At 43.5% G+C, this 22016-nt stretch overlaps 1 protein-coding gene across 1 annotated transcript in view; it reads left to right on the forward strand.

Annotated features, from left to right (window-relative positions):
• Nucleotides 1–22016, forward strand: part of EPB41L4B (erythrocyte membrane protein band 4.1 like 4B) — a 148371-nt gene that overhangs the window by 88611 nt on the left and 37744 nt on the right. Inside the window, exons 16-17 of the mRNA XM_007449793.1 lie at nucleotides 14719–14933; nucleotides 17046–17164. Coding sequence (XP_007449855.1) covers nucleotides 14719–14933; nucleotides 17046–17164 — 334 coding nt within the window. The remainder of the gene's footprint in view (nucleotides 1–14718; nucleotides 14934–17045; nucleotides 17165–22016) is intronic.

The raw sequence follows: 22016 nt of genomic DNA on the forward strand, positions 1-22016 counted from the left end.
AGAGGCTAGTGAATTCCAACCACGCGAGGAGGAGAGGGCATAGCACACCCCAATCTCAGGACCTGTGCCAAGGTTAGAGCCCACGGTGGGGGTGGAAGTTTACAGAAGCAAAATGGCAGGATGTCTCAGGCTGATGAGAGAAGACTGCAGAATCCAGTGTGGAGTGGTGATTTTGTTGGAGCACTTTGGACACGCTTTGGAATCTCAGGTAGTTTGAATCCCAGCTTTAGCCCTCGCTAGCCATGTGACCTTTGGCCAGTTTCTTATCTTCTCTATGCCTCATTTTCCTCATCCCAAAATGGAATTTAACAATGTCTCACCGTTATGAGAATTAAATGGCACTGTATGTGTAAGGTGCTTTGCACAATGTTTGATGCTAGCTGGTAGCAATTTTTAGCAGTTTTTGAGATTTAAGGCCTTAGCGGTCCATGTAGTGAGAAGCAGGACAAGGGGATTCAAAGTCTAGCTCAAGGAATGGTGTATCTCCTAGGTTGATGGGTTAAGATGTATTGTCTAAGTTTAGCAACAGAAAGGGGTGCTTCATTCCAAAGGAAGGATCACATGGAAGAGAGTTCACACAATAGGTAAAGACACAGCTCTGAAACTCTAACAAGCGGAAAGCAGAAACAGCATGGGGATGTTTTGAGAGGAGATAAAAGGAAATAGAAGTGATATTTCTGTCTGAGAATACCAAGAAATAACTGTCCAGGCAGAATGTGGGCAATGCTTTCCGACCTGCAAATGGGAGAGGGGCCCTAGGGAAGGAATTGGTGAGACCACAGAGAATCCATTCTGCTGGGACATTTGGGACTCAGAAGTTGAGAGAATTGAAACAGATCTGCTCAGTTCCCAGCCTGTCCCAACTTGAGATTTCATCTTACACAAAGCAGAGGAAGCTTTTTAACTATTTGGAGACTAAGTAGAAAGTAATAAAGAGAACTGCTGTGCTATTCAACCTTTTTCAGTAAGTAATACAGTGGTAAAAATTCAAAAATATCCCAAAGTTACTTTTCCTTTCCACCCTCTTATTCCCTAGTTTTCCCCAGAGACAAACATTGTTAGCATTTCTTGTCAATATAGAGCTATTCTGTGTTTAAACAAGCACATATTTATTTAACCAGTCAATACTGATGGACGTTTAGGCTGCCCTGCATCTCTAAAATGACAGCTTTGCCGCCATCCTTTACACGTTGTGCACTTGAGCAAATCCATCTGTAGAATAAATTCCTTACAAGTAGAGATGCTGGGCCGAAAGGAATGCACGTATTTAATTTAGATATTGCCTAATGAAGTTTCCCTCCAGAGATATTCTACCTGATTACGCCTCTCCCCACTCTACACACAACAGCTATTTGACAGGGCCTCTGTGATCCCACAGGAGGTATGCGCCTAGCCTTCGCTAACTTTTTTAAAACCTTGCTAGTCTGATGGGTAAAAATCAGAATTTCTGTTCCAGTTGTATTTCTCTGTAAGCAAGGTGGCACACCTTTTTATCATTTTGAATGCCATTTGTTCCTTGTTTACTGTGGAACATCTGGAGGCCCTAATCTTGAGTCGTACCCTTTAATAAAGATCAGACTGATGAAGTAAAATCCGTCATCTTAGCCTTTTTATAGTGAAGAAAGGGGAGCCTGGGAGGAGTCAATCTTTACCAGACATTCTATAAAAGCAGCTTTCCAGGTAACAGTCAGCATGATACCTGCATGCCCTGGAGGTCTGAAAAAGGAAAAGGGGCAGCATAATAATAGCCAGGATGAAGGAATTGATTTCTAATATCCATGTTTCCTTTCCCTTTTGGGAATTGATTAAGAACTGTACACTCAGACACTGTGAATTTCCCTGGTGTATTTGATCAGGGAAGGACAGATTTACATTTAATTACAATTAAAATTCTAATATATGGAATCTAAAATCACAGCCACATCGCATGACTCGCCAGTGGTTTTACTGGGGAAAGGCTGCAGAATTTAAAATACCAAATGGCTTAGTCTAGGCAATCCACTAAAAAGGGTTAGAATAATTAGAGGAACATCCCCATAGGCTCATGTTACAAGAAACCTGCAGAAACCTACCTAATCATCCCCTACTGAACAGTGAATGGTTTAAACATCCACTTTCTACAGCTGAGACCTCAAAAGCAAGAGGTGTTGCTATGCTAACGGCTCCACTAGCCAGTTGCATTCCGTGGCTGGATAAAGACACTGTAACTATATTTAAGGCAATTTTAAAAGCCCTTAAAATTAGGCCCAGTGTATGGCTTCAGAGGCTAACTAGGGAAGTTTGTAATAGAAGCTTCTGAAGAACCTACAAGAATTTGGGGAACAGAGAGAGGACCATTTGAAGAGGTTTTTAAGCACGCATGAAAACCAAAATAGATTAATCCTCATCTGTATCCCCTCAGGACCTCGTGCCCCACATTCAGCTCCTGCTCACACTTGGTCTTGTGCAATTAGAATGTCCAGGACCTGCCCTGAACGGAGTCTGCATTTTATTCATCCAACTTGAACTTCTTTCTGGAATGAATAATAATTTCATTCATTTGGGTGAGTTGGATGGTGTCTGCTGAGTGGAAAAATAATACTCGCAGCTCATGCCCGATTCTGCCATAACTCTTGCAGAATGCAAAGGGTGATAAAGAACGGGCTCTTTCGACATTATTTTACACACTAGCAGCTGTGCTTTCATGGCAACGATAATTTTGTCTTACTGTTCCTTGAGGGCTCCTGTGTGATGCTATTGGGGTATGCATTTAAAGCAGTGGCTAGGGGCAAGTCCGTTAATGCTGTTCGCCACCTGAAGAAAGAAAGAAAAGAAAAGAAATCTTCTTTTAAGGCAGAGAGTGAGCACTGATATGCAGAAATGAGAGGCAAAAAGAAAATCTGTGAGAAACCAAGGGAAAACAGTGTTGGATTTGTTAGAAGTGAATGCTGTAAAGGAAAACAGCAATATTTATGTCAGTATTTTTTTCCTTAAGGCAGGAAAAAGATTGAATACATTCTTAGTCATGAGCCTCTGTGCAAAAGTGAACTCATGAAATATTTATTCTTTGGACTCAGATCCTGAAATTTATCTGGAATTGCTAAAGTCCTAGACCTCACCGCAAAGTTACAGAGCCCTTCCTCACAGCTTCTTACTGTCTCCTACACAGACAATTAGAATAAGACATCGTAAAACTTAGCAAGAACGATATCAAGGTAAAATGGGTTTTCTGGCAGAAAATGTTCAAGGCCTGCTTGTCTGCTTACAGCCATTCACTGACACCAATGGATACCAGTTTCACCAAAGGAAAACTCCAGACTCAAAGATGGAGGCACACATCCTACCGTAGCTCACATGGGACAGAGACCCCGTTACCACCGAACAAATTGTAAAGGCTCTCATCATTCCTTAAGATGTGGAATATTTTACTCTGCAGTTTTGCCGAGACCATCATGTATTGTTGGGAACAACTGGGGAATTTGTGACCAGAGAGAAGCTTTTATGAATTGACACTTGATAAATTACCTAGGGAGAGTTCAATTTTAATGCAGTACACCATTCATCCAACAAATATTTACTCCGTTGCCTCACTGTGCTAGGTACTGTATAGGCGCTGGGAATTGCTATTGAGGAAGACACCGTCTTTGGCTCCAGGCACCTAGTAAACTAATGAAAACAAGAGCTCCCAGTCTACTGTGGATTCAGATAGCACCTGTGCTAACACTAACCGGACAGTTCCAAGTTGATTGCCTGGAAAATGTCTTGAAAGAAATACAAATCGGGAAAAAAAATTTTCTGCCAGTCAGTAATCCATATAAAAGAGTAAATAATGCCAAAAAACATAATTTTGACCTTTTCAGACAAGAGAAAAATGAGGTAGGGGCATTGTTTCTCTCTAGTCGCTTTTTAAAAAATAAAACCACTAAGTGTAAGAAATCATCCCAAATGAATAGACCTAACATTCATAATGTGTCACATTTCCAAGTTGTTGGTACAGTTTTCTTCTCAAACCCATTATGAAAAAGGCACAGTTTTTCAATTATACTCTTACTGTCAGATAGTATGTTTGCGCTAAATTCAATAAGAACTTGTAGCAACATGTTGGTGTAATGCCTACTCTGTTTAGTCTCTGCTAAATTAAAATGGAAATGAGTGACAGGTATCCTGGAAACCAGGATGGGTAAATGCACCTTCTCCTGTCTCTCATCCGGACATGGCAGAGATCAAATTATTTCATTGATCTGTAGTTCCTGAGGTATAAATGCTTAATAAATGATTGTCTGAAAATGTGGTGTCTGGGCAGATAAGTGAAATCAGTTACCTAAGGTCATAGCTAAGGGGCAGCACAAGCAAAGCTAAGTGCCAACCAGCATTCTTTTAATGTCATTATACTGCTGCTTTCATCATCCACATGGCAAAGCAGTGTCTCTTGGCACGAAAGAGAGCACAGGGCTCTATAGTCAGTTTGCCTGGGTTCAAATTCCAGCTCTGCCATTTACTGGTTGTGTGTCTTTGGGAAAGTTAATTAGTCTCTCTGTTCCTGTTTCCTTATCTGTAAAATGAGGATAGTAATAATTGTTCCTTCTTCAAATGTTGGAAGATTAAGTAAATTCATAGATGGCATAGTGCTGGGCACTCAGAAGTGTTAGCACTTTTTTTTTTCTCCTCTGAGGGCATTAATGCACTAGTGTTCAGTCAGGAGGTATGATTCTGGCTGACACCATCTGCTGTAATAACATGGTACTTGAGTGGATTCTGCTAAGAGAGTCCCAATCAAGAGCCACAGTTCCAGGCTAATGGACTGAATTATGAACTAGTAATGATGCTTCCCAGCTTTATTTATTTAAGTTAATTAATTTATTTGTTTGTTTTTTATTTTTGGCTGTGTTGGGTCATCATTGCTGTGCACGGGCTTTCTCTAGTTGTGAGCAGGGGCTACTCTTTGTTGCAGTGTGCGGGCTTCTCATTGCGGTGGCTTCTCGTTGCGGAGCATGGGCTCTAGGCACGCAGGCTTTAGTAGTTGTGGCATGTGGGCTCAGTAGTTGTGGCTTGCGGGCTCTTGAACGCAGGCTCAGTAGTTGTGGCTCACGGGCTTAGTTGCTCCGCGGCATGTGGGATCTTCCCAGGCCAGGGCTCGAACCCATGTCCCTTGCATTGGCAGGCAGATTCTTAACCACTGTGCCACCAGGGAAGCCCCTGCTTCCCAGCTTTTTCTTGTCCTTGGCACCCATAGGAAACGTGTTGTTGTATAGTACACTGGGGTAAGCAGACAAGGGTGCTTGAGGCTGCCGGCGCCCCTGGTCCTGTCCCCTTGCTCCAACAACTGAGAGAATGAAAGGTTCATCCCACTTGCCACCTTCTGAGCCCTATCAGTTGGGAAGCTTTACTGTTTGTCAGCAACTCCCTGATGCTTTAGTTCTGATTAGGAACATGGAGGTGTCCCCACTTAGGCTAAAAGTAAAATAGGTGCCAGTTTGTCCCAACCAGGCTCTTCTGGAAGGTGTTTAGAGAAGTTATGTGCTGCTGTGTGGGCTGCACAGAAGCTGTTCTTGCCTCCAGGAACCCTGCTATGAAGTTGAGACATGTGCCAGGATAGGTAAAAGAGTAACTGAGTACAGGCAGCACCTAAGGGTGAACTGAGCAATCCAGAGAAGATGCTAGACGACTTTGGACAGAGAGGATGTTCACTGTGCCCTCCTAAGAGACTTCAAGCTGGCACATCACATATGGGGGACTTCTTGGCCATCCAGACATTGGTGTTCCGTTAAAAGCAGAGCATCTGTTGAGGCCTTGGCCTTTCTAGCTGATGATATGGTTGTTTGGAAGGTAGAAGAAACACTGCCCTGCTGGTCAGCAAGGAAGACTGGCTTGGACGTGTATAAGTGACAAGAACCTTGGAAGAAAATGACCCTGGTGTCTTGGAATCATTAATATGAAATGAGTGGAATTCAGGGTTTAATCTTCCATGTATTCTAATCTTTAGAAGATCAGATTTCAAAAATGTTAAACAAGGGTAGATCTAAAAGGGAATATTTTTCACATGGACTATGAATATATCAGCTAGTCTGAAAGATGAAGTCATTCAGAGCCCACAATTTAAAACAGTATTTTAAAGAGAAGGAAGGTAGAACGTATGACCAAAAACAAAGGGGCAGAGACCTTTTTTTTTTTTTTTTTTTTTTTGCGGTATGCAGGCCTCTCACTGTTGTGGCCTCTCCCATTGCGGAGCACAGGCTCCGGACACGCAGGCTCAGCGGCCATGGCTCGCGGGCCCAGCTGCTCCGCGGCATGTGGGATCTTCCCAGACCGGGGCACGAACCCATGTCCCCTGCATCGGCAGGCGGACTCTCAACCACTGCGCCACCGGGGAAGCCCAGAGACCTTTTTTTTTAAAAGGACTTCTGTAGATGCACACTTTGGTCAGAGCAAAAAGATGAACAATTTAATAGCAGAGCCATCTTGAGGACGGTGCGTGAGATTAACAGGACAGAAGAAGAGCTGCTCAACTTCTGTTTTGTTTTTCTGTTTTTCAGCAAGGAAGCCAGTCATTATACTAACTACAGAAAGGTGAAAAGAACAAAGAGAATGAAACTGAAGTCCAAAATAAGAGAGGGAGTAGTCAGGAAATATTTTACCGCTTTACAGTTAGTCTTCAGGTTGAGAAAAATGGCCTTGAAGAAAAGTTGCATATGTCATTGCCGAGCCAGCACCAGCACACTTTGAAAAACTGTGGAGTCTTGGGGAAATGCCAGAAGAATAGACAGGGAAATGTCATACAGATTCTTGAAAAATGAATTCTAAAACCTGGAGTGGGGGCCTCCCTGGTGGCGCGGTGGTTGAGAGTCCGCCTGCCGATGCAGGGGGTGCGGGTTCGTGCCCCGGTCCGGGAGGATCCCGCGTGCCGCGGAGCGGCTGGGCCCGTGAGCCATGGGCGCTGAGCTTGCGCGTCCGGCAGCGGGAGGGGCCACGGCAGTGAGAGGCCCACATATCGCAAAAAAAAAAAAACAAAAAACAAAAAAAACAAAAAAACCTGGAGTGATAAGCTCGATGGTAATACCAAGAAAAGTTTGAGAACAGATTCTTTTTTAAGCACTTAGTAAAGTAGTGTTCACTTAGGAACAGAATGGATTTGTTCAGAGTAAGTCATGCTAATCTTTCAAGATTCTTAGTAGGCTAACAGTAGAAGGACTGTTTCTAACCTAATAAGTAGAATTTGTCACAAATCAACATTTAATTTAGATTGTAGATTTAAGATAATCTACATACTTCAGAAATAAGACAAAGATGATTGCTAATATTCAATATCATTCTAGAGACCTTACCAATGCAGTAAGCCAGGAAAACAAAATAATAAATGCTGGGAAGGAAAAAACAAAATTCATGTGATTATCCTAAAATACAAGTGAATTCCAATTAATAAGAGTTCAGCAAGGTGACCAGAGGTAGAAATACCTTAAAGTCAGTAATTTTACATATCTAGTAGTAAAAAAAAATAGAGAAAATGTAATAATTAGTGAGATCCCATTTTCAATTGTGACAAAACTGATATATGGATAGGAATAAAGTTAGTAAGATATGTTCCATACCTTTATGGAAAAGTTAAAAATTCTGACTGAAGGACATTTAAGAAGATCTAAATAAAAGGTGAGAAATACCTTATGAATTCATTCTCCCAAATCCATTATATTTAATGCTGCAAATCATAATTCCAATGGGATTTTTTTGGTAGTAAGTTGAATTGTAAAGTAATCTGGAAGACTGAGTGCATGATAATAGCCAAGAAAAAACAAAAGAAAAAGGAAAACGATGTGTGAAAGGAAACAGGATTTGTCCTATCAGATATTAAAAAGCCCAAATATTAGCACAAAAGAAATTAAGACAGTCTGGTGCTGGTTTAGCAATAAATAAATAGTTCAATAAAAATATGAAGAATCCAGGGCTTCCCTGGTGGCGCAGTGGTTAAGAATCCACCTGCTAATGCAGGGGACATGGGTTCGAGCCCTGGTCCGGGAACATCCCACATGCCGCAGAGCAGGTAAGCCTGTGCGCCACAACTACTGAGCCTACACTCTAGAGCCCACGAGCCACAACTGCTGAGCCCACGTGCCTAGAGCCCATGCTCTGCAATAAAAGAAGCCACTGCAATGAGAAGACCGCGCACCGCAATGAAGAGTAGCCCCCGCTCACCACCAACTAGAGAAAGCCCGCGTGCAGCAACGAAGACCCAGCGCAGCCAAAAATAAATAAATAAAAAATAAAAAAAATTTAAAATCATTTAAAAAAATATGAAGAATCCAGAAATAGATACAGGTAGGTAATTGTGTATCAGTCATGGACAATCAGAACTGAAATCACTCTAGGCAGGTTTCTTACAGAAGGAATTTGATACAGGGAATTGATTGCACAAGGGATGAAGAACTAAGTAGCTAAAGTGACCAGTGAGGCAACCCAGAAATTAGCAACAGTAGAACCTGCTTATCACTCCTAGAGCTGGAGAGGCAAAGAGACAAAGAGAGATGGCAGTATTCCAGAGCCCAGGAGCTGGGGCCACAGGGAGTCAGTCTAGTGAAAGCTGAAGCCCTAGGGGACTCAACTACTGCTGAAAACATCCCCTGAGGTATAAAGAGATGAGGGAGAAATACTTAGCTCCTTTTCCTACCCTCCAGTCTCTGTCAGTGCCTCCCATTGGTCAAACCTACATAGAAACCCGAGGGCAGGGAAACTGGGAAATGCATTTCCTTGGAAACACAGCAGGTCAGGGCCACTCAGGGAGGGTAAGGTAAAGGTAAGGAGAGGGGTGTCCAACCCAGCCTGGGGAGGAGCCAATAAAGAAGAATTTATGTAGATATTGTGAGGCAAAGGTCTCTTTTTTCCTGAAATATAGAACCAGTTGTCTTAACATCACCCAAGGACATGAAAACATGTGATATGACAGTCTCTATCATTGGGAAGACAAGATGTGTACACAAAGATGTCTTAGGCAGTGGGGTTCTAAGGAGGTCTTGGGATTTTCCTGATGAGTGCATTTGCTGCCTTAAATAGAAGCCGAGGCAGATGGGAAGATGTAGCAGATGGACGACACTTGGGGCACTTGGCGAGCAGAGAGGTGGGAGTCCTGGATTGTGTCCCAGACTCAGCCAGTTACCCACTGTGTGACCTGGTCACCTCATCCCCGCAGTGGGTCCCCGTTTCCCCATATGCAAAATGAGGAGGTTGGACTAGGGCCTTGTTTCTCAGCCCTGGCTGCACATTGGATTTAGAAATAGATGATGTAATTAGCCAGGGTAAGGGTTGTACATTGGTAGTTTTTAAAATCTCCCTTGGTTGATTTTTTAATCAGCTTTATTAAGATATAAATTAGATACCATGCAATTCACCAACTCAAATTGTACAATTTAATAGTTTTAGCGTTTTCACAAAGTAGTACAGTCACTACAGTCTAATCTTAGAGTATTTTAACTTCTCCTAAAAGAGACCCCATACCCATTAGCAGTCACTTCCTATTTCTCCCCATCCTCCCGAGTCCTAGGTAACCACTAATCTACTTTCTATCTCTATGGATTTGCCTATTCTGGACATTTCATATAAATGGAATTATGTTTTCAAGGTTTATTCATGTCATAGCATGGATCAATATTTCATTCCATTTTATAACCGAGTAATATTCTGTTGTATGGATATACCAGATTTTATTTATCTGTTCATCAGTTGGTGGACATTTGGGTTGTTTCTACCTTTTGGCTCTTGTGAATAATGCTGCTGTGAATATTCATGTGCAAGTCTTTGTATGGACATGTTTTTATTTCTCTTGGGTATATACCTGGGAATGGAATTTCTGGGTCGTATGGTAACTCTATGCTTAACCTTTTTGAGAAACTGCCAGGCTGATTTCCAAAGCAGTTGTGCCATTTTACATTCCCAGCAGCAGTGTAGAGGGTTTTCTCTGGTGCTTTTAATATTCATCCAGAATTTAAAACCACCTAACTGGATGATATCTGAGTGGCCCTGTTTCTACAATTCTATGATTTTTTTTTTTAAATCCAAGATTAGATCCCCAGGGCTGCCCACAGAAGCCCACGTCACCCAGAACTTGGCTGAGCTGTAGAGTGTATGCTTGGTTCCTCAGAGCACCCTGATAACTCCCAGCCTTAGTTTTAAGAGAACGCCGTGTAAGTTCTGTCTTCCAGCTCAGGACCCTCCCCCATCCCTGCCCTGTGCAGGTCATAGTTCTGGCGATGGATTCTGGAGGATTATTCTGAATAATCATACTGTTATTATACTAAATACTATAACTATTATAATATAATAATTAATATAACAATGGTATAATAATATTATAATTATTATAATGTTATAATATTATACTTATAAGCCTCAATTATTATCCCATTTTTCAGTATGCAACGCATTTTGATTGAGCACCACGTGTCTGGCCTGCTGGGATCCCAGAGTCAGGGAGGGGAGAGGTTCTGGTGGGATTAGGCAGGGCTGTAAAAGTCCCCCAACCATGCATCTGCAGAGCCGTGTCCACCCCTAATGCAGTCAAGAACATCCCATATGACACAGGCCCCCCCAGTAGGAACACTAACTTTTCTAGAGTTGGAAGTAGGATGGGAGTAGGGGCTTCCCCCAAGAGAGGGGAAGAGAAGAAACTAGATCTGGTTCAGCTTCTCACTTCACACCTACTAACAGGGCACGTTACTCACCTTCACTAAGTCCCACTGTAAAAGGAGGTGGCACCAGCTTCCTTGCAGGGTAACCGTAAAAGAAAATCATTAAAGCGCCTAGCACGTGCTAGGCACATAGCAGCCCCCTTCTTCCACACCAGATCCTTTCAACTGCCAGCTCATGGAAGCAGGGGCTGATGTCTACATACCCCTCGTCCATCACCCTCTGAAAACCAGGACTTGTGACCTCCTTTCCAGAATGCCAGAAGCCTGGTGAATCTAAGTCTCTATTGACGGTGAGCACAGAGCTGGCCTCATCTCCTAAACCTTAGCCACTGGGCCCCGAGGCTTGTGGGCTGCTGAGTGCTGCCCAACCCCCTGTGTGGGCTTGACCACCTCTGAGGTCCCTGTGGACAGGACAGCTGCACAGCCCCAGTGGCTGCCATTTACATCATAGTTGATGTGAATATCACCTCCTGGAGTTCTGCAGGGAACAGTCCTCGAGGCCAGGAACAGTGATTTCCTTAACAGACCCATAACCCCACACAGTGCCATAAGTTAGGATCTCCAGGATGGTCCTCCGTGTGTCTGAGCTGAGAAAACGCCCAGGTCATACCACGCCTGCTTATGAATCTTTGCTTTTCTAGAAACTTACTCTCAGAGATCCAGGCAGCTTCTCTGACCCTCTGTTTCTCTTCCCATTTGTCTCTTTCTCATTCTTCCCCAAAAGTCATGGTAAAGTGAAAATCACACGTTATTAAATACAATTTATCACTCTCTGCACATATTATTTATTTCCCTGTTTAACTTTTCACTCTGGGTTTCCTGGAAATAAAACACACACACACACACACACACACACACACACACACTTTTAACTCGGAAAGACAAGAAGGTACGTGAGACTACAGCTTCATTCCAGGTCTGCGGCAGACATCACCCATCAATCACAGCACTCTTTCCTCCTGAGCTGGCACAACCTCAGAATCCTTTTTCCTTCTACATTGCAAGCAGAGAGTGAGCATCAGTTGGAGATCGCATGGGAGATGATGTCTGTTTACCATTCCTCAGAAATTCTTGCTCAGAACTTTGCACCACTACCTACAGCCCTGAATGTACCCCAGATCTCTACTATAGGACATCTTGCTCCTTGGGTGTTCATTCTCACATTCAGTGAAACCCGTTTGAAGCTCAATCATAGTTTTCCCTCCTCCAAGCAGCCTTTACTCCCAGCATCCTTTTTTCAATTAATGGCATGCCATTTGCCTGGTCCTCCAGGCTAAACAATTCAAAAATTTCTGACCCCTCCATGTCTCTGTGTTCTCCCCTTCTCAAATCCTGCCAGTACCCCCCATCCTGTCACTCTCTTCCTTTCAGTGTTTCTCTGGTTTGTCTCTGCTGCCTAGACCATTATAGTCCCCATTCAGACCTTTAATAGGCTGGCTGCAGTGTGGAAGGAGGGCGGGGTAGAAGATGAGCCTTGATGTGTAAAGTGTCCCAGGCAGTAGGGAATTTTCTCTGTTCTGAGCTCCCAGTCTCTGTGCCTCCTTAGGACAGATATTATTTTCAACATATTTGAGACACAGGAAAATAATGCCCATGGGATTTGCAGTTCACACCTTTGTCGTCACATCCCAGCTCCACAGCTTCCATTCATCCTTCCTCCCTCTCTCCCTGCTTCTTTCCTTTTCTCCCTCCCACTTTCCCTTCCTTCCTTTCCTCATATATTTATGGAGCACCAATTATGTGCTAGTCAAAGTCTCTACATGTATACAGTGGGATATTTAGTGTAAAATAGGTATCCCAGTGCCTGGGATAGAGCAATTACTGGATAAATAGGTGGGGGAAAGGCTGATTCTCAGACCTGGAAATGCACCAGAAATCACCTGACCCTGTCACGTCACAGAGGAGGAAACTGAGGCCCAGAGCAGCTGTCCGAGGTTCCTGCACAAAGGTGGGCCGAACTAAGACAAGAAGCCAGGCGTCTCGATGACAACTTGGTGCACGTTTTGCTGCCACCATTACTGCCTCCACGAGGGGGGTGGGTACCCTTGGTTATGTTTCAGGTTGGAGAGGTGAAGCTGGACTCTGAACCCAGAAGCCAAAGTCACGCCTTCTTCCACATTCTTACGCACGCACACACAAGCGCGCACGCGCACGCACATGCACACACACGCACACACACACGCACACAAAATGTGACACTGTCCTGAGCCAAGTCTCCAGAAGGCAGCCAGGGTGGACCAAAGACCCACCCAGCTCACGGGAGAACGTGGGGACAATGGTGCTGTTTCTTCCGGAAAGCATCCTGCATCTGCAGCAGAGGCCTCCTCTGTACCTCCTTCCCCCAGCGCCCACATGCCAGGCCTGCAAGCCCTGCCTGCCCTGCTGGGTTTAGGGATGAGGAAGGACTCCAGGGGACAGAAAGAGGTGAAAGGCATAAGGATGGGAAGGACTAGGGTGTAGAGAAGTAGGAGATGAGCTGAAAAGGTCATGGGAGAGGATCACAGGGGTGCCGTGAGTAAAGGAATTTGGATTTTTTCCACGGAGCGTCTACAGAGGGCTGAAATTGAGTGTAAAATGTTGCATCTTGGTGCCTTTTTCTTCAGAGAAGTTCCGTAGTTTTCTAGATTTCCAAAGGGTCCTCTATCTTAAAATGGTTAGGAATCACTAGTAACAGAGAGGTATTCCAGCTCCTGGAGTGAGGAGTGCCACACTCTAGAACGTAATCAGAACAGCTCTCTGGCTAGTGCTCTGTGGAGGATGGGCTGAAGGAGGAGTAGAGGCTGGGAGAGCTTTGGGAATCTGTTTCAAGAGCCTTAGGGCAGTAATAACAGGAGGAGCAGTTGGAATTAGAAGATGTCGTAGCAGTACCATTAATAGGTGCTTTCTGCCTGGTGGGGGTGATGGAGAGGAGGAGAAAGTGACTCCAAGACTTACAGTTTCTATCATAATCTTGTCGTAGGATGTTTAACAAATTATTTTTTAATTTGATGATTGCCTTTGACTTCCTCCTCCCACTTAGACGATTTCTTTTTTTTTTTTTTTTTTGTAAGTTTTTGGGGATAGGGGTTTATTAATTAATTAATTTATTTTTGCTGCTTTGGGCCTTCATTTCTGAGCAAGGGCTATCTCTAGTTGTGGCAAGTGGGGGCCACTCTTCGTCTCGGTGTGCGGGCTTCTCACTATATTTAAAAAAGAGTGATATGTCTGATGTTGAGTACTAATGTCATGACATTTAATGGTCAAATATTAGTTATCTCTCATCTATCCTGATTTTGTCGTCTTGAATAGTATAAAGTAATAGAAATAAAATAAATATCACTTTCTAGAATATGTAGGAATGCATGTTTTAAGGAATGGGTAAGAGTCCATCTATGATTACTAGCTTGCTTTAAGGAATAAACATCATTCATTTCATCAAACAAGATTGGGGCTGACCTTCTTGTTCCCCAGCATTCAACTGGATTATTTTTTTTTGGCTGCGTTGGGTCTTCATTGCTGCACACGAGCTTTCTCTAGTTGTGGCGAGCGGGGGGCTACGCTTCGTTGCGGTGCGCGGGCTTCTCATTGTGGTGGCTTCTCTAGTTGCGGAGCACGGGCTCTAGGCGTGCGGGCTTCAGCAGTTGTGGCACATGGGCTCAGTAGTTGTGGCTCGCAGGCTCTAGAGCACAGGCTCAGTCGTTGTGGCGCACGGGCTTAGTTGCTCCGCGACATGTGGGATCTTCCTTGACCAGGGCTCGAACCCGTGTCCCCTGCATTGGCAGGCGAATTCTCCACCACTGCGCCACCAGGGAAGTCCCATGATGTCTTTTTTAAAATAGAAATTATTTCATTTGAAACTTAAGGATTTTTTTAAGGATTAACATCTCTGATATATACAAATTTCCACTTTCTGCTTTTCCTTTGAGTGCAGTGTTGCCTTTGTGTCCTGTTCTACAATAACCCTGTGGATCTGTTTGTTGAACCTATTTCTCCTGGTTTTCAATGCTTGGAGAACATCTTTTAAAGTACGGACAGGAATATCAAGACTCTTTGCTTTTCTGAATCCTGACTTTTACACCCTCTGCAGCTACCCGCTCCCTTCCCCAGGGCTCAGCAGCTCGGAACGGCTGCCTTTTGGCCTCGAGGAGAATGGGGGCACACCGTTTGCCACCAAAGCTTCGGGAAGGCACCACCATCACCACCACCAGCACCAGCACCACACTAACTATGGCCTCTCGCTGAACCTAGAGAACAAGGAGGGGCCTTTGAGGTCCCCAAACTCCAGCAGTAAATCGCTTACAAGTGAGTAGGGGTGTAGGGGGCAGGGTGGGGGAGTGATGCTGCAGGGCATGTGCGGCTTTCCTAGGTGCTCAAGACAGCCCCTTGCAGCGCAGCTCAGAACAGTGGTAATGTCTGTGCTGGGTTATCAGGTCTGGGCAAGAGCTGACAAGAGCCTTGTGCATTAGGCAGGGGCCACTTAGAAATTATGACTTACCAGCAAACTGTGATTTCGTTACAAGAGAGCAAATGTCTCTCCACCTCATTCCGTGCTGGTTCTCTGCTTCTGCCATATCCAGCACTGGCTCAAGCAATGGAACAGAGACACACGGGAGTGAGGTGGCTGGAATCTCTAATTTCCAACCACAAGAAAGCCCATTCTGTCCCATTTCTGGCATCGCACGTTTCTGAGCGCAAGGTGTCAAGTAGATCTAGTGCACACTGTTAAAGGTCCCAGCGAGAGAAATTACGGAAATGGAGAGTAAAGCAAATTAGAAACGTTTCTAGCAACTTGACAGAGCGATTTTATACCTGTTAAAACTAATTAAAAATGTGGGCTTGGATTTTGTATGACTGTTCTTTTATTCTTCTAGAAAATCATTTTTATTATATTTTATCAAAGAATTGGTCTGTGATAGGAGGTGGGGGAAGAACTTGCTCTTTATCACATATGGTTCGAAAAAGTGCCAAGGCAGAGGCAAGAGTCAAGAGGCTTCGATTCTAGTTCTCACTGTTGAGCCAAGTCCCCACTTGGATCCTTGGTTTTCTCGTCTATGGAATGTGGTGGAGGGTATTGAGAAGATGGCCAAGGAGTCTTCCAGGTCTGATATTTCATGAGTCTGTGGGCTGGTGAAAAGGATGAGCCATTGAACCTTTACCTGTAGATCACAGGGAGCAATTCTGGGTTGGCGGAGCTAGAAATGGGAACTCATCATCCACTTGGTGTTGAAAAATCAGTCCTTCATCACTATCCGCACTGCCCTGGCCCTGGGCCAGGCCTCATCCTTTTGTATCTGGACAACTATAACAGACGTCTACGGGCACCTCCTCCAGTGGAGTCTCCAAATTGTAGCTGCTAAAGCGAGAGCACTCACCAAATAGCTCTGACCAAATGCCTTAAGCCCTTTCCATGGTACTTCACTGTCCTGGGATACAGCCAACACTTCTGAGCATGGCCACACACAGACCTTCACAGCCTGGCCCGTGCCAAGGTCTCCAGCCTTCCCCCACACTCCTCACTACACTCTAGGTACGTGGAACTCCTCTCCTCTCATGAAACACTGTGCCATGTCCCAGCTCTGTCATTTGCACCTGCTGTTCCCTCTGCCTGGAATGCTTTTCTCCACCCTAATGAACTCCTACACATCCTTCAGGAACCAGCTCAAAGGTTGTCAGTGAAACTTTCTCTTACACCCCTCCCCAATTCCTGGCTTTGGAGGGCCCTCCCTCTTACTCTATATAATTAAATAAATCTTTGGTCGCTCTTATTGGGGGTATCTGCACAGGCATCTGTCTCCCCCACTGGACTAGAATTGTATCTCATTTATCTCTTTATTCTAGCTTCCCAGATCCCAATTGCTATGAGTACTTGGCATAAACTTTAATATGTAATGAATGTTGAATATTTAATGAATATTTAATGTATTAATGGATAAAAACAAGCTAGTGGGAGGAGTGGTGGCGAACTAATCCAACTTTCAGAAATCAAAACCAGTGAATTTGATTTTAGAAGCATAACATGGTGTTTAAGGGCACATTCATCTGTCTGTTAGCCTGAACACTAATCTTTCCCATTTGCATAGTGCTTTTCCATTAATAAAGCATTGGCACATGAATTACCTCACTTAATATTCACAGCAGCCCTGCAAGGTAAGTAATTTTATTTTCATTTGAAAATGGCTGAGAGGCTCAGAGAGGTAAAGTAACCTGCCCAGGGCCACTGCTCATATTTGGGAGAGTTAGGCCTTGACACCTTGACCTTAAATGTTTTCACATCCCATCTGCTAGTGCATTCCCCAGAGATTAAAGCTGCCAGAGGAGAAGCCAGACAGAAAGGCACTGGGAGTCGGGCTCTGGCAAGCATCTTTTATCACCTATATCTCTCTGCCCTTTCAACTTTTCCTTATTCACTTGCAGAACTGAGTCCAGGAGCACCTGCCCTGTTCAGCGAAGCCGCTGCCCATCTAAAGAAGCTGGAACTGGAAACTGTGAAGGCTGCTGGACCCTGGCCTGCTCTTCACATCAACATAAATAAGGTGCCAAGGACTGGAGCTGGGCAATGAGCATGGACCTGGGGTTCACTCAAACCTCTCATTATTACCCTGCCTGCCTCCTAAACTATGTGCCTTTGTCTTGGAGGGATTTCTACTCAATCTTTTTCTGCTCAGCATGTCTCTTAGGAGCAGAAATTCACTTACATTCTTTTTGGGTGGATTACAGCACTAGGGGCTGCCCCCAGTACTGAGGCCCAACAGGCTGGATCTGTTAGTGGTCTCTCCATCCTTCTAACTGAAAGGTCCATGAGAGAAGCATCCACATTTACCTCTTTCCGTTTTTACCCCTCTGTATTAGTCTGCATTGGCTACTATAGCAAATTACCATAGACCAGGTGGCTGAAACAACAGATATTTATTTCTCACTGATCTAGAGGCTGGGAAGTCCAAGATCAAGGTGCCAGATGACTTGGTTCCCTGGTGAGAGCTCTCCTCCTGTCTTGGAGCTGGTCGCTTTCTCACTGTGTTTTCACTTGCCAGAAGAGAGGGATCTTTCTTTCTTCCTCTTCGTAGAAAGCCACTAATCCCATCATGAGGGCCCCACCCTCATGACTTCATCTAAATCTAATTACTTCTCAAAGGCCCCATGCCAAATACCATCACAATGGTGGTTAGGGTTTCAACATACAAATTTGGAGAGAACACAGTTCAGTCCCTAGCACCCTCTATCTCACTCAGACAGTACCTGGCACATCATAGATGTTCAGTAACTGTTTGATAAGGGAAGGAAGGGAGGGATGGAAGTAGGGAGGGCGGGCGGAGGAAGGGACAGGGCAGAAGCCAAGCTCTCTTTTGGCTAGACCTGTTCTTATATCCAAATGAGTAGCCTTATAAAAGCCAAGTTTTATCTTAGAACTGTAGAAAGCTGGTGCTGAATTCAATCTGTCATTTAGTTCAGGCTTTTCTACATCTAAGACCAGAGGAAAGGCAATGGCTTTCCCAAGGTCACAGAGCAGTGGTGAAGCCTTGGGCTCCCGACTCCTGGTCCAGTGCCCTTTGCACTCCAACATGCTTCTTCATTTTCTACACCAGGATTTCTCAGCATAGGCCCTAGTGGCATATTGGCCTGATAATGTTGTGTGAGGGGCTTACCTGTGCATTGTAGGATGTTTTACAGCACCCCTGGCCTCTCCCCACTCGATGCTAGTAGAACCCCCATCCAACTAAAATTGTCTGCAGACATTGCCAAATGTCCCCTGAAGGGTAGAATTTCTCCTGGTCGAGATCCACTGTTGCACACATATTTTAATTTTTAAAATCCCCATAGGAATAGTATTCTTTACTCATGGGTCATTTTTTCCCACTCTAATGCTTAGCTTTGTGCCTTTATAAGAGGGAATAGGAGGAATTTGGAAGATCTGGCCTGGAAAGCTCCTCCTCCTTACCTGCACTGGTGAACATGGGAAGGTTATACCTCCTATCAGGGCTGTTCCTCCACCCCAGACATCCCTGTAGCCTGCACTACACTTCCAGCATTTCTCAGAAGACCCTCCACTCCCTTGCAATCCCATACCCCAGCAGGGCAGCCTAAAGTCCCTCTGATCACTAAAGGGCCCCAACTTCAAGACACCCTGTTCACCCACTTTTTCTTTGATACTACCCTCCCTGATAGCCAGCTAGAAAAAAATTCCTCCTGCAGGATGGCACTTATATTCTTTCAGTCAACAAATCTTTATTGAGCAGGCCTCTGCTAGGTGTTGGGAGTCAGCCTGATGGATTGTGTGTCCCTGGATTTGTCTTCTCTCTCTTAGTATCTTGACTGTCAACTTTTCTTCTGCAGTCCACACAATAAATTGTTTTAACAGGGACTTACCTGGAGTTTGGCAAAATCCAAAAATATTTTGCAGGGAAGTGTAGCATACGGTAGCAGAGAACTCACAAGCTCTAGGTAATTAGTAGTTGCACAGATATTGGTGGGACATCAACAATAATGGCTTGCTCTGGGTTAAGATGTAGCTGAGACAGCTGTGAGTTATTGAGCATTTCCCTGGCGCTCAAGCAACAACACCCCCTCTTTTCTTCTCCACTTGAAGAAATGCATCAGTGAGCAAGTAGGCCAGAGTGATGTCAGATAACCTTGACTTTGTCCTAATGCATAAGCAAAGTATATTACTTCATACTATGATTCTTTTTTTTTTTTTTTTTTTTTGCGGTACGTGGGCCTCTCACTGTTGTGGCCTCTCCCGTTGCGGAGCACAGGCTTCGGACGTGCAGGTTCAGCGGCCATGGCTCACGGGTCCAGCCGCTCCACGGCATGTGGGATCTTCCCGGACCGGGGCACGAACCCGTGTCCCCTGCATCAGCAGGCAGACTCTTAACCACTGCGCCACCAGGGAAGCCCCATACTATGATTCTTTATCATTAATAAAACAATCCTCACAACTTATCATTATACCACAATTGGGAACCAATGGTTTTGATGGCTTTTAAGGTTTTTTGCAGTCTGAAGAATCCTCTGATTCTTCTAAGGGTTGGATATGTTAATGGTGAGAAGACATTTGGTTGCCCAATTCCAAAAGCGTACCCAAAATTATCACAGGAATTTAAATCTCATCAGATTTCAAATGTGTAAACAATTTGTATCAACAAGTGAAAACTGCATCTGATCATTTCTTTATCCCCAAATGACATCCTCAAGCAGAAGACCATTTCCAATTATAATAATATCAAAGCCCAATTATCATTCATTTGTATGTTTTGAAATCTGTATTTCCATATTGAATGATAAAGCCTCTTTCCTCAATTCAAATTGAATGTAAAATACAAAATATGGCCATGCAAAAGAGAGAAAGCACAGCATTCTTGGTGCCATCCTCCAGGCTGTAATTATGGTCTTGTTGTAATCCACATGTTTATCCCTCATAGAGATGCCTTTTATGCAAACATATTCATGTAATAACACTCAGATTTTCCAAAATTTATATTGGTCTTCACCTGAGTCAAGTTATAGAGCTGAAAGGTAGCTCCTTCTTTTCAGAACAAGCCAGCTTGAATTTTATATCCAAAAAGTAGTTTAGAATTAATAAATTCAAGGGGAAAATCAATGCTAAATTCTCACTCTTATTTTAGCAGCATTCAATTTTTTTTTTTAAAGTAGGTCTTCGGTCATTACTGTCAGTATAACTATATCCCCTGAAGCAATTGTCAAAAATCTCAAATGGGCTTTAGAACCAGTTCAACTCTTGTATTCCAGCATATCATTCCAGAAAATTAGATCTAATTAAAAAATTAACTCATCATACACCAGTGAAAACACCCATGCTAGTATTATCTTTTATATATCTTTTCAACAATTATCTTAATGTAACAGGATTTACATGTACAAGATAAATTATACTAAAACTATACTGTAAATAATAAATAAGTTACTGTTTTGTTTTGTTTTAGAGAATGCTAAGTCTCTTAGGATCCTGACTCCATTCAAAACAGTCTATTGTCTTTATACTCAGCTTGATAGCTTAGGATCATTAGTGTCCTCATATCCGATGCTCTCTTTGTAGTTATATATTTTTTTCTAACCAAAGAATCTAACGTGAAAGTGCCATTCATATCCTTTTTGCCCATGTGATTGTCATGAAAATCTTATGAAGAAAGAAACAGCCTCAGAAGGGTTAAAGGGAGCCATGGTGGCTGGTGGTAAGGGGCTCTAGCTTTGGAGTCACCCAGTCTGGGTGTGAATCTTGGCTCTTCTGTGTACTTCCTGTGTGACCTTGGGCAAGTGACTTGCCATCTCTCTGCTTTGTTTTTCTCATCTATAAAATGGGGTGGTGATAGTATCTACCTTCAAATGGGATGGTTAAATGAGAGGATTCAATGAGATGTGCATATGAAATCCTCCCCCCCGCCCCGCCCCTTACCCTCCTTGTCCTTCATCGCCATCACCACCACCATCATCATCATCTTGTTTATGGTGCTAGTAAGGGTAAGAGCTGAGATTCGAATACAGGTCTTCTGTCTCTGCTTATTTTACTGTTTTGTGAAATTGCTGGGTTCAGCTTGTTCTGCCAGATTCCCTCCATATGTTTGGAGGTCCTGCTGGGAAACTGCACTCTCTGCCCTCTTTTCTTTATTCAATGATATCAACCAACCAGTTGCCCTATGCTTCCTCTGGAGCGTTCATAAAACCCCTAGTATGTGTATCAAGGTGCTCAATAGGACTTTTGAATTAGTGAATTAGATTAATTTGGGAACTTGCAGAATTGGAGGCCTTTAGAACATTTTGTTCTTGCCCTGGTACATTGTGGCAAATGTGCTGTATTAAGTCACTAAATTGACTTTTAGAAATCATATGGTCTTGTATCTTTCTTCTTAAACACATATCTTCCAATTATAACTATATATTATTATAATCTTCTTCAGTAGACATGTATTAAGCACCTGCTATGTGCTGAGCACCATATTAGCACTGGGATATACAATGGCCACAATAAGCATGCTTAACAATATGACATTATTTCCCAGAGTGTGATGTGTGTACCCTCAAAGATGATTTCAAGTTATATACATGGATGAGTATTTTTTAATAGTTACATAATTATCATAATTTATGTCATAATAAATATAATAGCCACCAAGTCTATGATTTCAAAGATACTATTGCTTAGGACACACTTAAAATTGGTAGTCCCAGCATAATCCACCTTAACTGGATTGTATGAATTATAGGTACATGTTTAGTTAATACATGAGAAATGGCAAAAGTAGCAAAGGTGGTACCAGGTTATTGAAGTCTGAGACACTCTAAAATGAGGCAACATAGATACAAATTTCTCATTGAGAATCACAATTTTCAGCAAGATTATTGTAAAAATACCAATTAGTATTTTGTACTCTT

This window comes from Lipotes vexillifer, unplaced genomic scaffold (genome assembly GCF_000442215.2).
Source record: "Lipotes vexillifer unplaced genomic scaffold, Lipotes_vexillifer_v1.1 scaffold230, whole genome shotgun sequence".
Classification (NCBI taxonomy): Eukaryota; Metazoa; Chordata; class Mammalia; order Artiodactyla; family Lipotidae; genus Lipotes; species Lipotes vexillifer.